This window comes from Elephantulus edwardii, unplaced genomic scaffold (assembly GCF_000299155.1).
Source record: "Elephantulus edwardii isolate Elephantulus edwardi_28Jun2011 unplaced genomic scaffold, EleEdw1.0 scaffold00193, whole genome shotgun sequence".
Classification (NCBI taxonomy): Eukaryota; Metazoa; Chordata; class Mammalia; order Macroscelidea; family Macroscelididae; genus Elephantulus; species Elephantulus edwardii.
Window position 1 is genome coordinate 4,229,720 of NW_006399943.1, and position 25,176 is coordinate 4,254,895.

The 25,176-nt window shown below is 61.4% G+C and overlaps 3 protein-coding genes across 4 annotated transcripts in view; 2 read left to right on the forward strand and 1 right to left on the reverse strand.

Annotated features, from left to right (window-relative positions):
- Positions 1 to 4,656, forward strand: part of OSBPL2 (oxysterol binding protein-like 2) — a 19,187-nt gene extending 14,531 nt beyond the window's left edge. Inside the window, exons 11-13 of the mRNA XM_006896870.1 lie at positions 625 to 748; positions 1,714 to 1,804; positions 4,554 to 4,656. Of these exons, the coding sequence (XP_006896932.1) occupies positions 625 to 748; positions 1,714 to 1,804; positions 4,554 to 4,656 (318 nt within the window). The remainder of the gene's footprint in view (positions 1 to 624; positions 749 to 1,713; positions 1,805 to 4,553) is intronic.
- A 6,287-nt stretch (positions 4,657 to 10,943) lies between these two features.
- ADRM1 (adhesion regulating molecule 1) lies at positions 10,944 to 14,710 on the forward strand. 2 transcript variants are annotated; one of them, XM_006896871.1, is made up of 9 exons: positions 10,944 to 11,156; positions 12,023 to 12,139; positions 12,648 to 12,771; positions 13,013 to 13,099; positions 13,391 to 13,472; positions 13,635 to 13,867; positions 14,121 to 14,278; positions 14,401 to 14,503; positions 14,604 to 14,710. In XM_006896871.1, the coding sequence occupies exons 1-9, from the start codon at positions 10,944 to 10,946 to the stop codon at positions 14,708 to 14,710; spliced, it is 1,224 nt and encodes a 407-aa protein (XP_006896933.1). The 2 variants fall into 2 exon arrangements, with proteins under 2 accessions (XP_006896933.1, XP_006896934.1); XM_006896872.1 differs by lacking the exon at positions 12,023 to 12,139.
- A 486-nt stretch (positions 14,711 to 15,196) lies between these two features.
- Positions 15,197 to 25,176, reverse strand: part of LAMA5 (laminin, alpha 5) — a 50,438-nt gene continuing 40,458 nt past the window's right edge. Inside the window, exons 52-82 of the mRNA XM_006896935.1 lie at positions 24,767 to 24,877; positions 24,472 to 24,583; positions 24,043 to 24,210; positions 23,701 to 23,897; positions 23,495 to 23,611; positions 23,213 to 23,367; positions 22,877 to 23,018; positions 22,685 to 22,787; positions 22,389 to 22,499; positions 22,032 to 22,208; positions 21,778 to 21,926; positions 21,442 to 21,612; positions 21,211 to 21,347; positions 20,917 to 21,070; positions 20,683 to 20,816; positions 20,438 to 20,600; positions 19,936 to 20,061; positions 19,681 to 19,829; positions 19,258 to 19,390; positions 19,031 to 19,167; positions 18,422 to 18,559; positions 18,129 to 18,290; positions 17,653 to 17,788; positions 17,424 to 17,572; positions 17,107 to 17,299; positions 16,763 to 16,938; positions 16,527 to 16,678; positions 16,278 to 16,411; positions 16,105 to 16,198; positions 15,473 to 15,595; positions 15,197 to 15,351 (exon numbers count right to left, since the gene is read on the reverse strand). Of these exons, the coding sequence (XP_006896997.1) occupies positions 15,197 to 15,351; positions 15,473 to 15,595; positions 16,105 to 16,198; positions 16,278 to 16,411; positions 16,527 to 16,678; positions 16,763 to 16,938; positions 17,107 to 17,299; positions 17,424 to 17,572; positions 17,653 to 17,788; positions 18,129 to 18,290; positions 18,422 to 18,559; positions 19,031 to 19,167; positions 19,258 to 19,390; positions 19,681 to 19,829; positions 19,936 to 20,061; positions 20,438 to 20,600; positions 20,683 to 20,816; positions 20,917 to 21,070; positions 21,211 to 21,347; positions 21,442 to 21,612; positions 21,778 to 21,926; positions 22,032 to 22,208; positions 22,389 to 22,499; positions 22,685 to 22,787; positions 22,877 to 23,018; positions 23,213 to 23,367; positions 23,495 to 23,611; positions 23,701 to 23,897; positions 24,043 to 24,210; positions 24,472 to 24,583; positions 24,767 to 24,877 (4,458 nt within the window). The remainder of the gene's footprint in view (positions 15,352 to 15,472; positions 15,596 to 16,104; positions 16,199 to 16,277; positions 16,412 to 16,526; positions 16,679 to 16,762; positions 16,939 to 17,106; positions 17,300 to 17,423; positions 17,573 to 17,652; positions 17,789 to 18,128; positions 18,291 to 18,421; positions 18,560 to 19,030; positions 19,168 to 19,257; positions 19,391 to 19,680; positions 19,830 to 19,935; positions 20,062 to 20,437; positions 20,601 to 20,682; positions 20,817 to 20,916; positions 21,071 to 21,210; positions 21,348 to 21,441; positions 21,613 to 21,777; positions 21,927 to 22,031; positions 22,209 to 22,388; positions 22,500 to 22,684; positions 22,788 to 22,876; positions 23,019 to 23,212; positions 23,368 to 23,494; positions 23,612 to 23,700; positions 23,898 to 24,042; positions 24,211 to 24,471; positions 24,584 to 24,766; positions 24,878 to 25,176) is intronic.

The following is a 25,176-nucleotide window of genomic DNA, read 5'->3' on the forward strand; positions in this document are numbered from 1 at the left end:
CCTGCTCCCCTCAGCCCTGCTGACCCCGGGCCACCTGCTCCCCTCAGCCCTGCTGACCCCGGGCCACCTGCTCCCCTCAGCCCTGCTGACCCCGGTCGGCCCTGCCCTCCTCATCCCAGGTCTCCCTGGTCCTCCTCCCCACCTCCTAGAAGCCTGTGTGGGTTCACCCCACTCTCTCACCACCCTGCACTCTGGGGAACAGGGCGAGTAGGGACCAGGGCAAGGGGCTGTGGTGGCCAGAGGCTGGAGGGTAGATGGGAGAAGGGGCAGGCAGGCAGTGTGGAGCTGGCCTGGGGGGGCAGGAAGGGTAGGTGAGACTCAGGGGCTGTGAAGCTGGCCCCACGGGAGAAACTCTGGGAGCAGACGCAGCTGTCCTCACGGGGTGTGGCTTCTCCAGGGTTTTGAGCTGCTGGTTTGACAACGGCCCCGTGGGTGGAGAGTGGTCAGGACAGTGCGGGGCAGGCATCTTGGGGTGGCAGTGCATCCAGAACTGGGGGAAGGGGCAGGCGAGGGCTGTCAGGAGGACACGGGGCAGGCAGGGTCGAGGAGCCCGGTCAGCAGCCGTGCTGAATGGGAGTCAGTGCTGCGTGTGTGCTGGGTACCGCTCACTCCCATTGTTTGCAGATGTACAACTTCACCAGCTTCACTGTGACCCTCAATGAGCTGCAGGACGGCATGGAGGAGAGCCTGCCCCCCACAGACTGCCGTCTGCGCCCTGACATCCGAGGAATGGAGAACGGCCACATGGGTACATGTGCTTCCTCGGCCATTCCGGAGGTTGGGAGGAGGTGACTGACATCCATCCTGGTGGAGACTGAGACCATGTGCTTGGACTGTGCAGCCCCACACGGCCTGTCCTTAGTGCATCCCCCACGAGTAAATGCAGGGAGATTGCGCAGAGCACAGCGGCTAGCCCTGAGTGACCACTGCTGTGCATTAGTGTCCATGAAGGAAGCCATTCACACCTCAGCCACAGTGGGCGACAGGGAGCTGTGGGTCCTCAGCCAGCACAGAATGTTCGTGTCTGAACATCAGATGCCAAATCAAGCAAGTGAACCTCACAGCCACCCACCTTTCTCTGACGCTGGGCACCAGAGCATATCTGCTACAACCCACTACTGCCCAGTGCCCTCGAGCTCGCCGCGACCCTCCACTGGGTTCTGAGGCTGTAAATGTTAGCCTCCAGCTGCCCCAGTCCCACCTCACAGATGCCTGTGGAAGCAGCTAGGAAAATCAAACCCCCAACCTGATGGTAGCAGCCCCATATGTAAGCCCCTGCATCACCTGGTCCCTTCTGTCTCGTGAGGCGAGGGTCACAGAGGCATCACTTGGGAGTGAACCTGGCGGCAGGCCTTTTGCTGGCTGTGTTAGGTAACAGTCCCGTCCACGTTCCGACATACACATGGCCTTGAGCTGCGACATGCAGAGCACGCTGAAGTATGGGTCCGGCTCCTGGCTCTTTCTGCACTGGGACGTGTGCCTTCTACCCCGGGGCCTGGCTGGCTGTGCTCTCCTGACTCTGTAGGCCTCAGTGACGTCCTGGATTGCGGTGGCTGGTTTCTGGATCACGCTATTTTTTCGCAGACTGACCCAGGCATGACTCGGGTCTGCAGGGGTGTCAGGTGCTCTTCTTGGCCTCCTGACTGTGTCTCTGAAGGAAAGCAGGGCTACTCCTTACCCAGTCCTCACCTGGGCCTGTCTGCTTGACCCTAGATCTGGCGAGTCGAGAGAAGGAGCGTCTGGAAGAGAAGCAGCGTGATGCCCGGCGGGAGCGGGCCCGAGAGGAGATAGCCTGGCGGACAAGGTGGGGGCCAGGGGCCAGGGTGGGGGCCAGGGCCCAAGAGGAGATGTCCTGGTGGACGAGGTGGGGACCAGGACCTGATGTGGGGGCCAGGGCCCGAGAGGGGACGGCCTGGGAGACAAAATGGGGGCCAGGGGCCAGCGTGGGGGCCAGATCCCGAGAGGGGACGGCCTGGTAGACGAGGTGAAGGCCATGGCACAAGGTGGGAGCCTGTGGGACAAAGTAAGCAGTGAGTGGACAAGGTAGGGCCTGGGGAGCGAGGTCGGGACTGGTGGACATAGTGGCTTCACAATGAACATGGCAACAGTAGCCACCAGATCATCATGATGGCCCCTGTCCAGGAGCATCAGGTGGCTGGGGCCAGTGCAGTGGACGTCATGTCAAGTAGGGTCCATTTGACATGATCCATGGCCGGAAGCAAGGTCCTGGCTTTAGAAGGGACAGCTCACGTGATGCCCTGTCAAGGGAAGCTCCACGTGCAGCCAGCATGTGGTGCCCATGGTCCCTCGCTGTGTGACCCTCTCCTACAGCAGGCCCAGGGAGATGCTGGCCCTGGAGGCCACCCCACACTCGTGACACCATACCACATCGCTTCGTGTCACATCACATACTCAAGTCACCCCCGCCAGGTCATGCTCCATCCAGGTCACACTACGCACACCATGCCAGGTCACATCACGTGCACAGTACACCGTAGGATGTGACACCGCACACACCACGCATGCCATGACTCTCACCACACCAGGTCACACGACATCCACACTACACTGTAGGACGTGACAGGCCCACACCACGCCATGACTCTCAACGCCACACCAGGTCACACTGCATCCATGTCACACCACAGCACACCAGGTAGCATGGTGCCCCTCCGGCCACATCACGCCTTGCTCTCTCACCACACTGCGTCCGTATCGTGTCTTCCCATCTTGCACTGCGTCGCGCTGCAGCAGGGCATGTGCCGTCAGTGGCATCCCAGCTCAGCACAGCGTTGGCACACAGGGTACACACCGTGGGACGGACACGGCATTCCTCAGGCTGCTTCACGTGAGAGCCTCGGACCTCTCATTCTGTGGGTTTTTTTGTCCCCACTTTGTGGGCCTCAGTCACCAAAGTGCTGCATTCTTTGTGCATGTCTGTTAATACTTTGCACACAGATTCCTGCCAGCACTCATGGCTCATGCACACTTTCCACGTTCATACTGTCCACACAGATGTGTGAACACTCATGGCTTGTACGTGCATCACACGGGCTGAGAGGCACGTTCGTGGCACCGCCTGTGGTGTGCGTGCACTGCCAACCAAACGGCCTCACTTCTCAGGCGGTTCGAATCCATGAGCTGCTCTGAAGGGAAAAAGACGGGCATTCTGAGCTTTACAGGCTCGAAAAGCCGGCGGGCAGCTGTGTGAGTTGGACCTGACTCGAAGGATGTAGGGTCAGGCGGATGGCATCTCTGGAGCCCCCGGTGGCTTTGAACGGCCGCAGACGTGCCATTTCCCATCAGGCACTGCTTCGGAGCCTAATCCCCAGCAGCGTCCCCACTGTCTTCAAGTGGCCGACAGCTCGGGTTCCTGATTTAATTACTTGGTGGTCTTAAAGGTTTGATCTTGGGATTTGCCCTTGTTCAAAGAAAAACAGCTTGGCCGTATTATCCTTGTTTGGTTTCATGTATTAAATTCAAAACCTGTGTTGTGAAAACAACATTTTGTCCTGAGCGGTAAGCACTGTAGCTGGCTCTCCTAGCCTGTCCTCAGTGGCCATCTGCACAGGTCCTGAGTCCTTCTGTCACATGCTTCTGCTGGGAAAGGGCAGGGCACTTGTCCTCTTGTTCAGGGCACGAGGCCATCCAGGCGGGAGGCTGTGTGGACACAAGGCTATCTGGGCACATGGTTGCAGGGCCTCAGAGCTCATGGGCAGATATGAGGCCAACTAGGTGGATGGGTGCATGGATGTGAGGCTGTCCAGGTGGGTGGGCAGATGCAGGGCCATCCATGTGCATGAATGTGAGGCTATCTGGGTGTGGGACTATCTGGGCATGTGGGCAGGCGCAGGGCTGTCCTGGCATGTGGCTGTGAGGACCTGGGTGCGTGGACAGGTGCATGGAATAGGACTGTCTATGCGTGTGGACATGAGGCTGTGAGACCATCAGGCAGGCACATGGGCGTGAGCACCTCTGGGTGCGTGGGCAGGTGTGGAGCCATCCAGGTGGACAGGTGCATGGACATGGGGATGTCTGGGTGTGGGGTCATCTGGCACATGGGTGTGAGGCCATCTAAGTGGGCAGGTACATGGACATGGGGCCCTCCGGGCATGTGGACGTGAGGCTTTCTGGGTTCAGGGCCATCTGAGCTCATGGACACTGGAAAATCCAGGCAGGTGGGTGGGCACATGGACATGAAGCCATGTGGGCACTGGGCTGTCCAGTGTGGGCATGGGTCTGTCCCTGGTGGGAGGAGTGTTCCCTTTGCTCTCCCTACCACCACCCTCCTTGATTTAAGGACAAGAAGCACAAGTAATTCCGCTGCTTTAATGGAAGGTGTAATTGTCACGTTGGCCAAGTCCTCTTCCCAAAGTGTCCCCTGGGTCCAATCCAAGGAAAGGGTGCTGGCCGAGTGGAGGGGGGCGTGAGCGTGACCCAGGCAGCACAGGCTGTGCAGTGGCACCACGTCTGAGGCCAAGCCACATGAGTGTGGACAGCGTGCTGGGCCCGGCTGGCATGCCTCTCTCTGACTGGTCCCTTGTTTCCTGCAGGTGGTTCTACCAAGGCAACAACCCACACACGGGGACCCCTGATTGGTTGTACGCGGGGGGCTACTTTGAGCGGAACTTCTCAGACTGTCCGGACATCTACTGAGGACCAAGGGACCCAGGCCTGGAGCCTGAGACGCTGGCACACTACTGACGCCAAGCAGCATGGCGGGCGGTCCCCACTCCAGGGTTCCATCCTCGCTCACTTCTGATTGCCAAAATCTCCCTGCTGTCTCTTCATAAAGCTTCACTTGAGATCATCATGTTTCGTTGAGGTTTAAACCAGAAAACTTTCCTCTGTCCCCTCACCTGTGATGACTGGCTGTGTCACATTCAGCTGTTAACACCTCTTGATTCCCGTCTGTCGCTCAAGAAGTCGAGGAATTTGCTTGCTGGGTGTGCTGATGCTCCCGTCTACGGGGGACAGGGAGGCAATGGACTTGGGAGTGGAGGCTGGTGGCACTGGCTGAAATGGAGGCCAGAGTCTATTTTTTATTAGTCCTCAATAATGTAAAGATTACTTTTTAAATATTTAAGTTTAAACGATTCAACTAGTACTTGAGTGGTATTTGCTGAAGAGAAAGAGATGTGTGAATTGGCAGCAGAACCCTGTCCAGGTGGAGAGCCCCCCCATAGCCTGGAACCCCAGGACCCTAAGACTGCATCCAACTGTCCAACATCAACCCAGCATCTAGTCACGCCCATATCCGCACCAAGGGCTGACCCTGGACAGAGTCAGGCTCCCAGCAGGCATTGTTCCTCAAACCCCGCATGTGGCCACTGCACTCCTGTGTTCTGTGTCCGCAGCCTGCAAGCTGGAGGCCTAAGACGCTCATGCCGGCTGCGGGGGAGGAGCACGACAGAGGCCACCCGCAGCGGCAGATTAAAGCTATTTCACGAAAACCCGGTGTGCACACTTACTGCTTGTGTGAGAGTCAGCTTCACGATCGGGTCCTCTGCATTGAGGAAAATCGACTGCTTGTGTGTAAATGGGTACATGCATGTGTGCACTGCACACACGTGTTGCAAATGTGTGGCTGTCCCCTGTGTGTGACACGTGCATGCATCACATACCTGCTCCGTGCACACAACCCCCACATGGACCCAGAGCTCCAAGGCCGGCATAGCGTGAGGCTGCGGCCACCGTGTCTTCCGTAGCCAGGTGTTTGTCATTAAACACTTTTTAAAACAAGCACAGGTTCTGAGAGCTTTGATTTCCTGAGTGGGGCCGAAGCGGTGCTGCTGGGCCATGTCTGGCACTGGTCCCACGCCCACTGTCCCACAGTCGCCCCAGGCATCTGAGCTACGAGGTTTAAATCCTACTCGTGAGTGCGGCATATGTGCCTAACAGGCTGCCTGTATGTGTGGCTCACCGCCCAGGGAAGGGCCAGCACTGTCCACACACAACTGCTAATATTGCAGACTGTGGCCAGGGTCAGTGGTTCCATCATGTTGGGTCTCACTGCCCAGCGACCTTTCCATGTCCTTGGGGCCAGGCCATCAGTGTTGTGGTCAGCCAGGGGCCACTGGTGGCTGATCCAGCGAGCACGTGTGTGCCTGTGTGTGAACGGTCCATGCTTGATTCCAGAGAGGAGGACAGGACAGGGAGCTCAGGTCACTGTCAGTCAGCACCAGTTTTGCTGGTGAGTCTGCAGGCCCTGACATGTGGAGATGCTGGCCCCTCAGCACAAGCAGATGTCAGACCTTGGCCCTGCGGGAGATGCCTTCCTGGGGCTAGGCACCCAGGCCCTATCAGAAGTCCCTTCTAAGACTAGCCATCTATACCAAATTAATACAGCAGCAGGAAGAGATGGTCAAGCCAGGCGTAACCATATGATTCAGTGTCTGTTAACCAGCCTACATGCCGTCTCCCATAAAGCAGCCGATTTTGATAAGCTCAGAGAGATCACCCAAACTAAAGAGGAGAACCCAAATGCTGTCCTTAACCGTCTCACTGAAGCCCTGACTCAGGATACCCACTCACACCCTACCTCCACAGCAGGGGCCACTGTCTTCATCAGTCAATCAGCCCCTAATATATATTAAAAACCCAAAAAAAAAACCCCACAAAACCTCAAAGGCTGAGGACAGCCCCAAACACCCATTCAAGTCCTGGTAAACATGGCCTTTAAAGGTTTCAATGCCCAAGAGGAACAGGCAGAGGCCAATAGGGAGACTCAAGCCCTCCAGAAAGTGAATCTGCAGACTCAAGCCCTGATAGCTGCCCTATAGGCAGCAGCAGCTGTGAGTGGTCAGAAAACACCTCCCCGTTCCACGAGCCAGTTACCTCCTGGTGCATGTGTGGCCAGAAGGTCATTTGGCTAACTGCTGCCCTGACCCTAGCTCTCCAAGACTGCCTTGTCCTACCTGAGGGACACTGGGCCATTGGAAAGCTGACTGCCCTTCAGTGCCTAGCTGCGGTAGGATAGCCCCTCCACCAAACCTGGTCCCCATCCTGGCTGACCTCTTAGGCCTGGCTGCTTAAGATTGAAGATGTCCAGGTTCAATGACCTCCATCACCATTGCAGAGGCCAGGGTAACCCTTCAAGTAGCAGAGTAAAAGAAATGACCGACTTAATGGTGAACCAGCTGCTATTACATCCATATTCTCCCCTGGGTACTGATCCCAGGCTGTCCCAATCCAGCCTCTGAGCCCCAGATCTTCACCCTGTTCAGCAGGAAGTAGCCAGAAAGAACACAGCACCCTTTTTTTCTTACTAAAGAGGCTTACACTTAAAGACGGTACTTAACAACAATAACCTCAACATCGATCAGCTGGCCTAGTGGACAGAAGGCGATGCTACCAAGCCGAAGGTGGGTGACTTTTAATCTGCGGCCCTCGGGCCCATCTTGCATTGTTTTTGTTCAGACATTCCTCTAGGTCGTATAGCCCTGGTGTACAAGTTGCCGTGCAGCGGTAACTTGTGGTTGCTGTGAGGCTGAACACTGTGACACTGATGTGTGTCAAATGCGTTAATGGCTGGTTACCCAATGTGGACAGAGTGGGGTGGAGCTACCCAACCAATTAAAACAAGGAGTGACATCTACTTCTGTAATAGGGTTTCCGGAAACCCTGTGAACCTGGAGAGAGGATGAGAGACACCCAAGCGTTGAAGACTCTCCTTCCTTAATAGGGTCGCTATGAATCTGCAACTCCAGGGCACTTAACAACACAACAACAAAGAGGCTGGGATGTCAGGCCTGGACCAAGGTCAAAGGGAGAACAAAAGATTCAAGGAATATCAACATGTCAATGAAGAGCGTGAACAGCCTCATCCATCTGACTAACATGGAATGTCCCTCCCTTCCCTCCTTACTATAAAAACCCTGCCCTAATCAGGAGTGGCATCCACTTCTGAAATGGCTTGCCTCGGGAAACTCTATGTACGAAGAACAGTGCTCAGGCCTTTCGTTCATAGGGTCGCTATGAGTCGTCTACGGCACCTAACAACAACAACAATCTTGTCTGTCTCTCTCTAGACCAAAGAATTCCGCCTGGGAGTCCGCTTAATAAAGCTGCTTTAGCTTAAAAAAAAAAAAAAAAGACCAGCCTTCTAGGGTAAAGTGTAGCAAGTGTCCTTACTCCAGGGCTTAGCACCTGGGGATTCCAGACAAAACTCAAGAGAGGGGATAGGTTTCTGTACAAGACAGTGTTGTGTCCACCACTGCTGACCACACTAGCCTCTGCTCTCGAGTTGTGCCTGGTGCTACATCAGCCCAGAAACTAGGGCTGTCCCCACACCATCGGATTATGTTCCAGGCCCTCTGCACTCCCCAGTCACAGGGGCCCCCAGCCATCCTAGCATTCTACCAGGAAAGTAGACCCCAGAACCTGCTCATCTGGAGGGTGCATGGAGCCTCAGCCCTCCGCTGCAGGAAGTGGTGGAGTGAGCTCCTGCTGTGTGGCTCATGAGCCTTCAGCAGAGGCAAGTCCTCCTGCTGTATGCCGCCTGCGGAGCCAGGAGGCCAGCAGGAACAGCCCTGTCCCCCCCCTCAGACTGCATCCCCGTGGTCCTTGGCTGGCTGGGCTCAGAGTCCCTGCAGGGTCACAAGTGGCCTGGGCAGGAGCTGGAGGCCCGGTGCTGAGCCTCAGGAGGTGCCTTGGCCAAATCGGGCCTCCAAGCACGGGTCTGATGGGCTGTAAACCATAGCTAGAGTCCCGATGGACATGGACCAGCATGGCGTGCCACCTGCTGTGGGAACAGAGGGCAGAGATGGAGCAGAACTAGGACGCTGACCCACCTCCCGCCAGGAATTCTGCGCCCAGAACATCTGAGAAGATGACTCAGGAGACGAAGGCACTGTGAAGCCAAGAACGAAGCACACTCACCTTTCTCTCACAAATTAGGTGTTAAGTAACATCAACACCACTTGTCAACATGACAATAAGAAACAGCTGGCTTTCCTTTGACAGAAAAAGGGGCGGCGCTTGGGCACCTAAGGACACGCTGTGGACAGGCTGGCTCTGCCAATCGGAGACCCCACTGTCTCCCAGGGGAACCCCGCCGCTGTTGATGCTACGAACGTGCCTGCCCTCCACCTGGTCCCCGCATGTCACGTTAACTCAGCACGACAGCTGATGGTTCCGAGCTCTGGTCACACGCACTCCCACCTTTCTGACCTAGGACTTTTCTGTCTGGTGCCCCCCTTTCTCCGGAGGACAACCCTCCGAGCAGAGAACTGCCCACAGCAGCCCTAGCGTCTTGCCGCACTGAGTCAGGTCTTAGAGGGGCTGCGAGGCCTCCCCGCCCCGCCCCCGCCCAGCCTCCAGGTGCACAGGGGCGTCCCAGGTGACCAGGACGAGCCCTGGGCCGGCCGCTGCCCCTGCGCACACCTGCGGAGACGGGGCTCCCTGCTACCCCACACCTGTGGCGTGGGGCCGCCGGCTCCCTGCACAGTCCTACTAACCGGGCATTTGCGCGCCCCCGCGGAGAACTCCGCCCTCTAAGCGCACCTGGACCCCGCGGCCCGCCTGCGCTTCCCGGCGCCGCCGCCAGGGGCCGCCGCCGCCCCCTATGACACAGCAACAATAGCGGCCGCTCTGGCCCGCGCGGCAGGCTTCCTGCGCCCCGCGGCGGGACCTGGCGATGGACGGCCCCCTCCGCCAATCGCTCGCGAAGAAAGGCTGATCACGCGCCCACGCGGGACCAATCGGCGGTCGGCGAGGCAGGAGGGCGGGGCGAGCGCGGGCTTCCGGCGGGGCCCGGCCGCCGCCGAGGAAGAAGAGCGCTCAGACTGCTCCTCTTCGCTGCTGTGCGCTTCAGGTGCGGCCCTGAGTGGGGCCCGGGGGCCGCCGGCTCGCGGGGGTCAGCGCGGCCGGAGGCCCCGCGGCAGGGACCCTGGGCCCGAGCCGGCCTGGCGGGGCCGCGGGCGCCGGGATGGGGGAGCGAGGGGCGAGGGTTTGAGGGTGGGGTCCGGGGCGGGGAGCGAGCGTCCGAGGTCCTTGGGATGGGTCCTGGGATTTAGGGTTTACGGGATGGGGGTCTTGGGGGTGCGGGCCGGGACGGGGGAGGAGCGGGGGACGGGAGGGCCGCGGGCCTTGGGGCGAGGGGCTCCGGGGGTGCAGCGGTCGCCGGGGGCCGGGAGCGAGGGTGGCAGGTGTGTAGGCAGCGGCCCTGGGGGTGGGGGTCCCCGCGATCGAAGGGGCCCGTGACCGCCGGTTCTTCTCCGGGCCCCGCCGTCCCCTGGGTGGGCTTTGCGGGACCCCCGGCGCGTCTGCTGGGGTGAAATCAGGTGCTCGGCGGGCCCCGGGAGCCCCTGCCCCGCGGAGAGCGGGACCCCCAGCCCGAGGCCAGCCCGGGTTTCAGGGACCCCCGTGGGGTTGAGCTGAGGTCCAGCGAGCAGCCCTTCACCCCGACTTTCTGGGTTCTGCCCCGGAGTTTGCAAGGGAGTCGTGTCCCGGCGCCTGCACCTTGGGGTGACGGGTCCCTGCTGGGTCCGCGCTGTGGGGCTCTCGGCCTTTCAGGAGAACCCCAGCTTTAACGGAAAGGCTGCAGGCCTGGCCGCTGGGCCGCCCTCCTGTCCTGACCACCCTCCTGTCCTGACCGCCCTCCTGTCCTGACCACCCTCCTGTCCTGACCACCCTCCTGGCCTGAGCGCCCTCCTGTCCTGACCACCCTCCTGGCCTGAGCGCCCTCCTGGCCTGAGCGCCCTCCTGTCCTGACCGCCCTCCTGGCCTGAGCGCCCTCCTGGCCTGAGCGCCCTCCTGGCCTGAGCGCCCTCCTGGCCTGACCGCCCTCCTGGCCTGAGTGCCCTCCTGGCCTGACCGCCCTCCTGGCCTGAGTGCCCTCCTGGCCTGACCGCCCTCCTGGCCTGAGCGCCCTCCTGGCCTGACCGCCCTCCTGGCCTGACCGCCCTCCTGGCCGCCGGGCTCAGCACCGTCTCTGCCGCAGGATGACCACTTCGGGCGCTCTGTTTCCAAGCCTGGTGCCGGGCTCCCGGGGCTCCTCCAACAAGTACCTGGTGGAGTTCCGAGCCGGAAAAATGTCGCTGAAAGGCACCACCGTCACCCCGGACAAACGGAAGGGGCTGGTGTACATTCAGCAGACCGACGACTCGCTCATCCACTTCTGCTGGAAGGACCGGACGTCGGGCAGCGTGGAGGACGTGAGTGGCCGCGGCGCTCTTGGGCTTGGTTTCCTGGGAGGTGGCTGTTTGGTGCCTGCCATCGGCCACGTCACCTGCTGGGGCTGTGACGGCACGGAGACGGCCGGTGTCCTCTCTGCTCTTAGCGTCTGGAGGAAACGTCATGGGCCGGGCATCCGGCTTGGCAATCTGCTCTCCAGAGAGAGCCGTTCTCTGTTGTAATTGAGAGCAGCTCAAGTCTGTGAAAGTAAATGTTGTGGAATTCCACGAATAAAAAAAGAAACTGCACACACACACACACACACACACACACACACACCACAGAGTTTGGAAGGGTGGTGACAGGGACCCCAGCATCGTTTCTGTGTGTGGTGACATCACTGCAAGGGAGGCCTCAGCTCCTCAGAGTACCTGAGCCCACCGGGCCCTGCTCTGCTCCGTCCCGGGCTCCAGGGCTGGTCCTAGGACTCCTGTCTCACCTGTCTCACCTCCGCGCTCACCTCCACACAATTACCTGCTTACCCACACTCCCCCTTGCACTGAGCTTGCTGTATTGCGGTAACTTGGGGGCTGTGATGCTGAACGCTGTGCCACTGGGGTGTCAAATACTGTAATGGTCGCCCATGGGCAGGGGTTGGCGGAGCTCCCAGATTCAGACAGACTTGGAAGCAAGATTGGCATCCACTTCTTAAATAACAGACCTTTGGAAACTGTGAATATTAGATAAATGATGATAGTTACAGAACAGGGTTCACTCGACGGCACCCGACTTCTTTTACGCATCCCACAGACACGGGTACTCAGTGCTCATGGGTCTGACTGTCCTTCGAGCAGTCGAGGGTCTCGCTGTGGGGGCTCACCTCCCACCCCCACCCATGTCTCGGCAGGACTTGATTATCTTCCCCGATGACTGTGAATTTAAGAGGGTGCCCCAGTGCCCTAGTGGGAGGGTCTACGTGCTCAAGTTCAAGGCAGGTTCTAAGCGCCTCTTCTTCTGGATGCAGGTAGGTCCTGCTGGGGCAGGGGGTACATGGTTTTGGGGTGGCAGGCCCCTCAGAGCTGACAGGTATGGCTGGTGTGACAGGGTCCTTCAGGAAGCATGCAGTCTGTGTCAGCGGCCTGGGTTCAGCACACTGCTCGCTGGCTGTGCTGGCCAGAGCTGACAGGCCCACGTAGAGCCGTTCCATTCACCCCATCCAGTCAGTCAAGCAGGAGCTAGCTCGGCCCCTTGTCCCACGTCCCAGGGTCCACCTGGCTGCTCAGGGACTGGAGGAGATGTGCCCGGTGACAGCCCGCCATGCAGTCATGTTCCCTCAAGCCACTCGTAGCCCTGATGGGCCCTGGGCACCGGTCCTTGGCAGCCTCCGAGGACGCGTGCGCGGAGCAGTGGGGGTAGTGCTTGTCCAGAAAACGAGGCCTGCTCTAGCCCCGAGCTTGATGAGCGGCCTCAGGTCCTCCCCTAGGAGCCCCACTGGAGGGTGGCCGCTTAGCCCACTGGGGCTGTTTGTCCAGGAGCCCAAGACGGACCAGGACGAGGAACACTGCCGGAAGGTTAACGAATACCTGAACAACCCCCCGATGCCCGGGGCGCTGGGAGCCAGCGGAAGTGGCAGCCACGAACTCTCCGCACTCGGAGGTAGAGCTGTGCTGCGGGTGGCATGTGGCCCGCAGACTCTCCCCTGGGCTGGTGCATGGGAGGGGTTTGGGCTAGAAGGCCCCTTCAAACTGTGGACCAGGTGGGCTGGGTAGTGTGTCCTTCTGCTGGGGGGACCGGCTGAGTATGGTGAAGGTGAAGGTGGTGGAGGCTGAGAAGCCTGTCCTGCCGTATGTCCTGCCATAGTTGCTGGCGGCGCAATGAGCACCCCGGTCCCCCACAGGTGAGGGCGGTCTACAGAGCCTCCTGGGGAACATGAGTCACAGCCAGCTGATGCAGCTGATCGGACCTGCCGGCCTGGGCGGCCTCGGTAAGTCCCTGCCACCATCGAGGGATCCACGTGGGTCAAGACACATGTCCTGTGCTCCCCCAGGAAGCTGTGAAGGGGCCCGGCCTGGCTCTTGGTCTGCCTGTGTCTGAGAGGAGTGCACTGTTGCTGAGGGCGGAGCTTAGCTGACACGTGATCAGGAGAGGGGCAGCAGGCCCAGTGTCTTCAGTGTCCATCATGGGCTTGTTGGTGGCCACCCCTGCTCTCAGGCTGAGTGCTGGAAGTGGCTGCTGTGTGACTGGACCTGAGCACTCAGCTTGATCTCTCTCACAGGTGGACTTGGGGCCCTGACTGGGCCGGGCCTGGCCAGCTTGCTGGGGAGTGGAGGTCCACCGGCCAGCAGCTCTTCATCCAGGTGAGCCCAGGCTCCCCCACACTGCCAGGAGTGTGTGCCCCGAGGATGAGACCCCCCCCCACAGCTGGACCACTCTGCACCCAAGGCCACACTGGCCTTGAGTGAGCGCTTGGCCCCAGATTCCCGCGCTCAGGCCCTGTGGCCTTCCCCACTCCACTGCAGTTCTCGGAGCCAGTCGGCCGCCGTCACCCCCTCCTCCAACGCCTCTTCTGCCCGCGCCACCCCAGCCCCTTCTGCGCCAGCAGCTGCCTCAGCGACCAGCCCAAGCCCCGCGCCCAGTTCAGGTAATGGGCCCAGCACGGCAGCGAGCCCAACCCAGCCCATTCAGCTGAGTGATCTGCAGACCATTTTAGCCACTATGAACGTGCCGGCCGGGGCAGGCGGCGGCCAGCAAGGTAAAGGACCGCGTGTCGGCTGGAGGCGGGGTGATGGTGCCTGCTGCCCTGCGCTCGCTTCCCACTCGCTGTCCAGGGCACGGGTCCAGCATGTCCGGCCATGTGGCTCTGCACGCCTCACCGGGCACTGTGGTGACAGACGCCAGCCCTGTGCTTGCCTTTGCCTGTGTCCTCACGGCTCGCAGCCTGGGGCTGGAGACCTGGGAGGGAGCCGGCCAGCACGCGGCTGCTGACGGCCGTGTCTGCGTTCTAGTCGACCTGGCCAGCGTGCTTACGCCGGAGATCATGGCACCCATCCTGGCCAACGCTGACGTTCAGGAGCGCCTGCTGCCCTACCTGCCGTCGGGGGAGTCACTGCCACAGACCGCAGAGGAGATCCAGAACACGCTGACCTCTCCCCAGTTCCAGCAGGTGATGGCAGGGAGGGTGGCCTCCGCTCCGAGCAGTAACCCTGGGCCCCCATAAGCTAGTTGGGCAGTGACCGATGCCCGCCAAGCTGGCTGGCCCTGGCTCCAACTGCAGCTCCTTCTCAGGCCCTGGGCATGTTCAGCGCGGCCTTGGCTTCGGGGCAGCTGGGCCCCCTCATGTGCCAGTTCGGCCTGCCTGCAGAAGCGGTGGAGGCTGCCAACAAGGGCGGTGAGTACCTGCGGGGGCTGCGGGTGGGACCCTGCCTGCTGCTCTGGGCGTTGGCAGTGCCAGGGGAGCTTGGGGGTCAGTCTGTTCTCACATACCCTAGATGTGGAAGCGTTTGCCAAAGCCATGCAGAACAGCGCCAAGCCAGAGCCCAAAGAAGGCGAGGCCAAGGACAAGAAGGACGAGGAGGAGGACATGAGCCTGGATTAGTTCTTTGTCCTGGTGGCCTTGGTGACGTGCACACCTCACCCTGTCTGAACTTCCTCATAAATAAAGCTCTTTTTGTTTTACCTGCAAACTTTGCTCTTTCATGTTTGGGGGCACTGCCCACTAGGCCCCTCAGTCTAGGTGGGGACCTGTGGTCTGTGCTGCCGGCCTGCTCTCCTGGACGCCGCTCAGTGGGGTTCTAGAAGACACGATCAAAGCCCCAGTACGTGTGCGAGATGAGACGGTGCTCTATGGACTCCACACACACTTGGCTGTGACAAGTTACTTTAATTTTCATTTGAGAAGGCAGCGACTAAAAAACATCACAGACCATTGGAGGAAAAAGTACAAAATCCTGTTTTGCTCTTAAAACAGTCCTAATGGAACCGGTTCTAGGGACCGATGGGCACCCCAAGTCCAGGGCATGGGGCTGTGTGGGCAGGCTGGGGTGGCTGCTGGGGCACCGGCGAGGGCTGAATCCAGCACGGGTCATGGAGGGGGGCTGTGATGTTCCACAAGTGGGCAGCCACTGGCCCCCACTGTCCCCTGGACATCCACAGGGTGTGTGATGGGGACTGGGGCTCCATTCACCTGCAAGGATCTCAAGCAGCCGTGGTAGGCTGGGGGCCGCAGGAGCAGGGACCCTGGGGGTGGGCAAGGGAGGAGGCTGCTGGGAACCCATAACCATGGCCACACTCACTGGGCATGCATGTCCCCCAGCCCCATAGCCCCCACCCGACAGCTCCCCCTCAGGCCCAAGGCCACACTCACCAGGCACCCCGCCCAGGTGCAGAGCCCTGAGGCCCGTGGCAGTGGTCTGTGCAAAGCTCCGGGTGTAATTGCTGCTCGAGTCCACCTCCAGCCGGGTCACAGCCTCAGTCTTGGTCACTGTGGGCACAGGGTCCCTGTGCTGGCACTCCAGCCAGGGTCTGCCCTCCCTGCCCAGCCCTGAGGGAGGTGCATCAGGGGCCTTCTAATGCCCTCCTGGGGCCTCTACAGGAGAGCTGGTACCAGGATGGGCTGTGGGGGTGTGACAGGGTGCACAGACGGGTGTGTACAGAGCAGGCCTGGTGAGCACGTAGCGAGTCCTGGCCCTTGTGAGAAGGGACTGCTGCCCACAGCCGGAACCCACCAGCGGCTCCGCGGAAGACAGCGATCTGTTTCCATGCCATTTACAGTCTCGGAAAACCCACTGGAGGGTCAGCTACGGGTCGTTTTGACCCCAGCACACACACATATGTCTAGAGTTAAGTGTGTAGGAGTTGTGTTATGTGCGGGATAATGGTACGTAGGGTGGGGTGTACGTGTGTAATGTTGTGAGGTGGCATGTGCTGAGGCATCCAAGGCCCCCCCATTCCTAACCCTGTCCTGTGGGGTGGGGAAGAGGTGGAACTCACCTGCGAGGTGATGCCAGCGCCCGTCACACAGTTCAGCGGGCAAGGTCACCAGAGTGGAGAACTTGGCTGCCCCGTCGTCCCCCTGTAGCAGGACCTGTAAGGTAAAGGGTGGGGAGGTCAGGAGGACCTGCCCACCTCAGTCCAAGGCCTGAGGCCACACTCACAGTGCTTACCTGCTTCCCCAACACCTGCAGCTGCAGGTAGGGGGGCATCTGGGCCTGGCCCAGATGGAAAACCAGGCCCTTGGCTGCCTGGGGCCGCATCTCTAGTCTCAGGTCCAGGCTGGGCCCCAGTGCCTCTGGAAGGTCTGCAGAGAGAGGGATGAGGAAGTGGGGGGGTGAGGGAGGGGCCCAGGCCCCTGACCCTGCTGCAGCCCCACCCCAGCCTGAGGTCCTGAGGAGAAGAGGTCTGTGCCTACAGACCTACAGTGATGACACCCCCACTGCCAGTGAAGAAAAGGCCTGGCTCCAGGGGGCCTGGGGAGCAGGGCGTGATGGCCCTCATCCTCACGGGGACCTCCAGCAGCTGCTTGTTCCATTTCAACTTCATCACACAGCCGCTGAACCCCGAGGCACTGGAGGCCAGCTGGGAAAAGAGGGGCAGGAGTTAGGCTCAGGAGAGCTAAGAAGGGGTTCCTTGTGGAGGGTCAGCTGGGGACATGGCTCTCACCGGGAGCTGGAAGCTATGGCCACTTGGGGGGAGGCCCCCTACAAAGAGGGCGCTGGGCAGGGGGCCTTGCCACCCCTTTTGCTGGTGAAGAGGCCTTTCCTGTCTCTGGACACGGACCCCGTCAGTCACCAGCTGGAGGTGACCCTGCGTCCAGTGCAGAGACACCTGGGGTGGACAAAGTGGATAAGGGGAGGTCAGTGGCACCCCAGTCCCTGTCAATGCCTCCCAGCCCTCCTCAGCCCACCTCCCAGCTCTCCTGGGTCCTGCCTGACCTCTTCCCAGCCTGCCCAGCACCCTTTTCTGGGCCCTGCCCGACCCCCTCCCAGTGCCCACCTTGTGCCATCGACCCATCTGTAACTGTCCCTGGCTCTTGACATGGAAATGGGGCCTGGGGCCTTCTGTCTTTGCGACCAGGTGTCCATGGCTCAGAAAGAGTGCCAGGGAGGGGCCGCCGGGCATCAGGGGGGCAGAGAGCAGCAAAAGGCCGTGGGAGGCACGTGGCCACACAAGCAAGGAGATGTGGGACCTAGGAACCAGAAGGGGGGTCAGCAGGTGGTGTCTGGCCCCTAGACCAGTCCTCCACCTTCTGCACCGGCCCCCATGCCCTTCTCCCCATGCCCTCCTGACCTGCCCAGTAGGCCTGCCCTTACCGGGCCCTGTGACTGACTGCAAATTCCATATAGCTGGTCAGGGGTCCCCCAAACTGATAGGCATCTCGGAGGCTCCTGGGGGATGGGGAGAGCCTGCAGGCAGAGTCCTGGACAGGGTACCGGACAGGATGGCGGCTGCGTCTGGAGGCCTGGGGGAGCAGGGACAATGGAGGAGCTGCCTGCCCAGCCCCCACTGACCTCCCCTCCCAGCCCCCCAGGATCAGCCCACCTTGTGCACTGGGGCGCGAATTCCTTGAGGCTCTGTCCTGGGGGTCCAGCCCTGGGGTGGCTGCGTGCAGCCTGCGGTCACGTTGTGAGCAGCTGTGCTGTGCTGCAGGTTGAGCACACGCTGTGGGCCCTGCAGCCTGTGAGGGGTGTGGAATCGGGGCTCACAGACAGCTCAATGCTACATCCCTATGGGGCAGGCTCACCCCCGAAGTCTGCTGCCTCCACTCCGGTTCAGAACACTCCCAGGGGCTCTCAATCCCACACTACTGCCCTTGTCCTGACTCCCCACCCTCCAGGCCCCTATCTAACCACCCTCACCCCCACCCTCCGCCTAGTCCTCCCCACAGCTCACCATCCATCTGACCTCCAGGGCTCTCAGCCCCCATCATGTTGCCCTTGGCCCAGCTCACTAACCCCCCATCTGGGTTCGCCATCCCCACCGCCCTTCGGCAACTGCAGCCCCCCCCCCCAGCTCACTGCTCCACAAAGACGTTGCTGATGCAGCCGCTGAAGTTGTGGACATCAGCGGACTTGTCTGAGCCACCCAGGAAAAGCTGGGGGGACTCCGCGGCAGTCCTCAGGCATGGCTGCTGGTGGGCACTCGTCTGCTGCAGCTGGTCGTCCACGTATATCCAGACCCTGAGAGAGGTGGTCGTGAGTCCCCTCCTACTACCTTCACTCAGACCTTGAGAGAGGGGATCTCAACCCTCCCAACCCAGACCACATGGGAGGGGCCCGCGGGCATGCTGGGAGTGACCAGGCTCACCCACCCAGTGGCATTGCTGTAGAAGGCGACATAGTGAGGGGCTCCGTCATCAAAGCGCCCCCAGGTCTTCACCTTTGTCTCTAGAAGCCAGAGTACAATGTGGCCCTCCTGCAGGCACACCTGGCACTGTTCGTCCTGGACACAGGGGACAAGTCAGCAGGCCAGGCCCCGGGACCCCAGTGCTGCAGCATGTGGGGTCACACCTTGGGGGCCGGGGTCAGATCCATGAGGTGATGGTGGTCAGGACCAGGTAGCACAGTAGGTGTGTCACACTCGGGGTGCTGGTGGGTACACTCAGGGGGCCTAGGGAGTCGTGAGCAGCTCAGAGAAGCTGGGGTTCAGACTTGGTCCCCAGAGGTCAGACTCAAGAGTGGCTCAGCAGGCATACTTGGTGTGATGGGGTGCTCACACACTCAGGGGGCTGTGCGGTCAGAGTTGAGGGCTGGAGGTCACACTTGGGGAGCTGGGTGGTCACACTCGGGGCTGGGTAATCCCACCTGGGATCGGGGGCTAGGCAGTCACGCTCAGGGGACTGGACAGCAGGCACACCTTTGGGGCTCGGTCACGTTCAAGGGGCTGAGCGGTCATGCTTCGAGAGCTGGGCAGTCGGAGTGCTCGGGAGAACAGCAGCCCCTCTGACTGCGTGGTGCGGAAGCCGAAGCCAGAGTAGATGTGTCCAGGGAGGGGTCCTACGTCCGCCAGCTCCAGCGTCATGAAGCCATGGCCATGGAAGCTCACAGCCCGTTCCATCTGCAGGGAGGGGACTGCTGAGTGCCCACTGGCCTGAGAGGACACAGTGTCCAGAAGAGTCAGCGGGCAGACTCGGAGGGGCGGGCTCACCAGGAGGTCGGCTGTACAGCCAGCACTAATGCCCGTAGTGTTCAGTCTCTTGAGGTCCACATACTTGCCCAGAGCTTTGATGCCCTTGACGCAGCCGCGGATGGAACCTCCCGAGGGGAAGAGCTGGCGCAGGCTGGGAGACAGAGGTCAGTCAGGGCTCGGGACAGGGGAAAGGCAGGGGTCAGGCTGGAGCCAAAGGACCAGAGGGGTAGACAGAGGTCAGTCAGGGCTCGGGACAGGGGGAAAGCACAGGGGTCAGGCTGGAGTCCAAGGACCAGAGCAGGAGACAGAGGTCAGTCAGGGCTCGGGACAGGGGGAAACCACAGGGGTCAGGCTGGAGTCAAAGGATCAGAGTTGGGGTCAAGGTGGGTGCACGGCTCCCCGGCTGAGGTGACAAGTGTGCAGGCAGCTCATGCACCTCACCTGGAGGGCAGCAGGTGTGGCGGCACCCCGCCCAGGAAGTAGGTGTCCGCCTGCTCCAGCATGTTCTCTTCTTCCAGGCTGAACACGGTGGTCCTCTCCACACGCACCAGCACCCGCTTCCGGGCCCCACCCAGTAGGAACACCTGGACCTGGACAGCACAGGCAGGGTCATCAGGGCAGCGTGGAGACCACGGCACACTGGGGGCTCCTTCCACCAGTCCCCGCACCACCTGCAGTCCTCTGTCCCGGCCTCACCGCCTTGCTGTCCGCAGTGAGGGTGGGTGTGGGGCGCTGCATGGGGGTGGCCTCCCTCAGGCCCTTGCCAAAGTCATAGAGGAGCACTGGGTGCCTCTCCCGGACAGCCAGACACAGGAACTGATCCTATAGATGGGGCAGGGTCAGCACAGGGGACAAGAGGGCTAGGAGGACCAGTGCCTGGAAAGGGGACAGGACTAGCTGCAGATAGCTTGAAAGGGTGTGGTGAGGATGGGGCAAAGTCAGTGCAAAGGGCTGACCCAGGGAAGGAAGTGGTGTGGAAAGGTCAGCCCAGGGTGGGCACGGCCAGTCCAGAGGGTGAGTGGCCAGCACAGGGTGGGGAGGGCTGCCTAAGTCGATGTGTCCACCACAGAGTGGGTGCGGTTAGTGTACGGCATGCATGGCCAGTACAGATTGAGTGTGGTCATCCTTGGAGATAGGTCAGCCTGGGGTGGGTCAGGTCACCCGAAGGGGCCATGGTCACAGCGTGGGGCCGCCTTGCCTGGTGCTGCAGGAAGAAGAGCACGCCGCTGTAGGACACCAGCCGCAGCTCCTGGTCGAAGCGCTTGGTGTTGCTCATCTGGCTCTCGAAGCTGATGCGCGCATAGCCAGTGCCGTCCAGGTAGGAGCCGTCTGTGAGCCAGGGGTCACCCGTGGACTTGGACCTGCGTGTTGGAGGTCAGAGGCCAGTGGAGGGGGCAGGGCTAGGGCAGACAAATGGGCCACCAGGCCTGGGGGCCTACATACCGAGGACAGGGCTTGTCGATGGCCGTGTCCAGCTGAAAGGTCCTCTCGAAGTTGTACAGGCTGAGCACCTCCTCATTCAGCGTGCCCACCTCGATGCAGCCACGATAGCCAGGGAAGTTGAGGGGCTCGGGGGGCTGTGGACCCCACACACAGTCAGGCGGCTTGTGGAGGTGCCTCCCTGCCTAGGGAGCCGCGGGGAAGTGAGGAGAGAGATGGGGACGGTCGGGTGCTCACCGTGAAGTTGCGGGGATAGCCACCCACGTAGAAGACGAAGTCGGTGGGCCGCAGGCTGAGCAGCCCCTCGTGCCCAGGGGCCTTGGCATCGCCCTTGGTCTCATGGACCATCTGTTTCTCCACTGTAATGGACATGTGGCCAAACTGGAGGGTCCTGGGCACAGAGGCAGAGCCGTGAGAGACGCCATGAGGGACTCTGGAGAAGAGGGGGAGCCCTCACCCCGTGGGAACCCCGTGTAGATGTGGATGGATGGGAAAGGTGGGCCTGCACAGAGGTCAGGGAACAGTAGCCACCTGTCAATGCTGACAGCTGCGAACTCCTCTCCGATGTCCTCATCGACGCTGAGCGTGGTGGGGTCCGCCTCCCCCAGGCGGTAAACCCAGTGCAACTTCTGGTCACGCAGGGCCACGCCCATGTAGTCACCACTGGCCTGGAGTGGGGAGAGTGGTAAGGCATGGACCAAACACCACCCTGAAACCACCAGACAGCAGCCCCTGCCTTAGGGCCCTATGCCCATCCAGCACCTGGTGGCTGCCCATGTACAGCACGAAGTAGTCCCCAGCAGGCTGGCCAGGCTCGGGCTCTGGGCTCTGCAGGTAGAACTTGAGGGAGGTGTAGGCAGCCAGGTCGGCCAGGTCCCGTGGGGTGCGCACCTGCACCCCCGAGCGCCCGTTGAACTTCATGGGAACCTTGACCTGGAGTGAAGCACAGGAGCCATCAGCACCCAGGACCTGGTGTCCCCCAACCTCCAAGAGGCACCTGCCCTGGGGAGTCAGCACTGACCCCTCGGGGGTCCCCATCCTCCACTCCCTCCCAGACACACCCACCCTGAGGGTCTGCGCCACAGGGTCCTTGCCCACCTTGTTGGCCGCTCCCCGGGCCTGGGCGATGAGCTGGCGTACCCTGGCGATGTTTGCGGACAGGGCCAGACTAGCGTTGTGGCTGCCACGGCCCTCCAGCAGGTTCAGCTTAGCCAGCAGCTGTGGCACCGTGTGCTCCAGAGTGGACACTGTGGGGCGGATGGCAGCTGAGAGTGTGGCCACTCCAGGCCCAGGGAGGGTGGCAGTGCCCTTCGCAGAAGGTGGCTGAGGCACACGACCAGTGTGGCACCCACCTGAGCGTCCAGCATCCTGCATGGCCTCGTTCAGGTCCTGGCCCCGGAGGTCTGCATACTGGCCCTGCCACTGCTCCACATTCTTCTGCATGTCCTGCACCTTGGCCAGGATGCGGGCAGCTGTCTCCTGGGCCTCGGTGGCCACAGTCTTAGCATGGGCAATCTTCTCACTTGTGCCTGCAGTGGGCAGAGCTTGGCTCAGCATCAGAGGGCCCTCAGGGGTCCCAGGAATAGCAAGAGGGCAGAGTGCTGTGCTCCTGCCTGCATGGAAGGTACCCACACTACCAGACCCCCGTGACCAGAACACCTGTCTCCGGGGGACCAGGTAAAACCAAAGCAAAGGAGGGGCTGTAGCACCTGTGTCCATGGCCAGCATGGCCTGTAAGTCCCTGATCTGGGCTGCCAGCCGGTCCTTCTGGGCCTGGGCATCTCGGAGTTTTGTCCCAGTGGGCTGCAGGGAGTCCAGCACTAAGGGGGAAGGGCGCTTTGAGGAACCTGCCCAGGTGCAGCCACACCCCCACCCAGAGACAGATGGACGTCTGAGCATGAGACCCGGCTCAGCTCTCGCAGAAGGCGCAGGCCCTGCATTAACAGCTAGCTCTCCCGTCTGCGGACCAGCCGAGGCTCCTCGGTCCTCCCGGGCGCCCGCTCACCGCTCTTCAGTCGCGCCTGCTGCTGGTGGCCCATCTCCTCCAGGTCTCTGCTCTTGGCCAGCAGTTGTTGGGCTCGGGCCCTCAGGCCCTGCTGCACCACCGTCTGTGGAGGCCGGGACAGCCTTGTGTCACTCCCTCTGACAGACTGCTCAGAGCAGGCAGGGCCAGGGTTCGAGCTGGGCGGGCACTCACCTCCCATGCGTGCCTGGCTTCCAGCAGGGCCTGCCCAGCGGCCTCCTCGGCGGCCTGCACGGCCTGCAGGATGCTGGAGTACGCGTTGGAGGCTTCGATGGCACGTTGGATGACACGGTCCTGGTTGACCCCACGAATGATGCTGGGTGGGAGGCGCGGGTGATCAGAGGCTTGACCATCAACTCTGTGCCCCTGAGGGCTCAGCCCAGAGTCCCTGAGCCCTTACCCCGCTGTCCCCAGTGGGCCCTCCGGGCTCCCTTTTACCACTTCCCCTCAGTCCTCCCAGCGATGCACCAGGCCCTGCTGTCCCTGCACGGTCCGATCCCCGGGTCGCACCTGGACAGGTTGTGGGCCAGCTGGTCCAGCCGCTGTGCGTGGGCCTCTGCCGCCACCACCAGGTCCACTTTGCTGCTGGCTGGGGAGAAGGCCCTGATCTTCTCAAACAGCGGCGTCTGTGCACCGTCCAGGCTGGCGGCCAGGCGCTCGTACTCCTATGGGAGGAAGCCTGTGACTCACCAGGACCTTAGTGCCCCACAAACTGCCCACCAGGCCTGTCCCCCAGCAGGTGCTCCGCTGTGGCCCTGGGAGCTGGCAGGGCACTAGGGGTGGGGTGTGCACCTCTTTGGCCTCATCTATGCCCCGCAGGAGACCGGAGGCGAGGGCCAGGGTGTCTCTGGCGGCCTGTAGGGTGGCCTGCAGAGTAGCATTGTCGTGGGACAGGTCCTGTTTCCGCTGCTGCAGACGAGAAGGGGGAAAGGTGAGGGGTCATGGGGCATGGAAGCCCCGGGGTGGTGGGGTGGTGACACAGGGTGGCTGGCCCTCACCAGGGCTTCCTCCAGACGGTCCTGGTTGCGACTGTTGAGTCCCTCGGCCTCGAGCGTTGTGGCCACTGCCCGGTTGAGAGCCTCTCTCAGGTCCATGAGTCCTGCCTCGTGCTGGGACAACTGCTCTCGGGTTAGCTGGGCCAATGCCTGGTTCTCCTCCCAGTGGCTGGCGAGCTGCTCTCGAACTCGGGTCAGCACTGTCCAGGGCCCAGGCCGTGAGGGCCAGTGTCCGGACACACAGTGAGGGAGGGACCCCAGCTCATGCCTGACCCCTCCGTGTCCCCAAAGGCCCCTAGAGGCCCCTCCAGCCCACTCCCTGCCTGTGATAGGCTACCCACTTACATCTCTGGGCCTCGTCCAGCTCGGCCTCGGCCACTACCCTTGGGGTGCTCAGGTCCCGGGCACGCATCTCTGCCAGCAGCCGCTGTACCTCAGCCAGTGTCTGACGCAGCTGCTCACCCGACGGGGCTGAGGCGTTAGTGGGAAACAGGTCCGTCTGCGCACCAAGCTCTGCAGGTGAGGAGGTGGGACTTGACCCTCTGTCCACAGCTGCTCAGGCCAAGATGTCTTAGCTACGGCCAGCAGCCCTAAGACAACCCTGTACCCCAGGCCACCTCCACTGTGAATGCAGAGGCCATGGTTCACCAGCAGCTTGGTATCCACCCTCCGCTCCAGCCCTGACCCGGGGTCAGCACCCCTGACTAGATGCCCAGACCCTGTGCCATCATGGTGACCAACCCTGGGGACTCATCATCCCCCGTCAGCCCCTACCACTCAGCCTTGCAGCCATGGCCCGGATGGTGGTCAGCAGTGCCTGTGCCCGGTCCCGTGTGGCCTCAGTGCTGGACACCAGCATATCTGCCTGCCCCCGGGCTCCCCTGGCCTGTGGACAAGAGGAAGGTCTCTCAGCACTTGGCCCAACAGAGGGGCCACAGGGGCTCAGGGGCACTGGGAATGAGGGGCTGGGGTGTCTGTCCCAGGACGTTTAGAGGTTCTTAGAGGTCATCAGGGAGCAGTGTCTTGGGGACGTTCTCGGGGGGTGGGAGGAGCTGCAACGGGGGCCTACCTGGCTGTTGAGGTGCTGCGTGTCCTGAGATAGGCTCTCGCTCTGCTGTTCCAGTGTCTCCAGCTGCTGGGACACCTCCTGGTGGGGCCCAAGGGGAGTCAGGAGCTGGTCCTGCAGGGAGGACACAGTGAAGGCCTAGGGTGAGAGGGCAGCTGGGGAGGGTCTTGAGCTGGTTCCAGGGAAGGGCAAGATGAAGGCCCTGGGGGAGGAGCTCAGCAGGGGCCAGAAGCTCCAGAGGTGGTCCTGCAGAGCCTGGGAAGAGGGGGGCTGTGTGTGTACAGCCAGCCCTCCCAGGCAGGTGAGGTAGGGGTGTGTGTGGGGGGGAGGTACAGCCAGCCCTCTTGGGCAGAGAGACTCTGTGTGTGTGTGTGTGTGTGTGTGTGTGTGTGTGTGTGTGTGTGTGTGTGTGT

Excerpts from the sequence above, each read along its gene's own strand:
- ADRM1 (XM_006896871.1), top strand. The coding sequence starts at position 10,944 with ATGACCACTTCGGGCGCTCTGTTTCCAAGCCTGGTGCCGGGCTCCCGG. Across the intron at positions 13,100-13,390 it reads TGCCGGCCTGGGCGGCCTCG|GTGGACTTGGGGCCCTGACT; the intron begins GTAAGTCCCTGC and ends TCTCTCTCACAG. Across the intron at positions 13,473-13,634 it reads GCCAGCAGCTCTTCATCCAG|TTCTCGGAGCCAGTCGGCCG; the intron begins GTGAGCCCAGGC and ends ACTCCACTGCAG.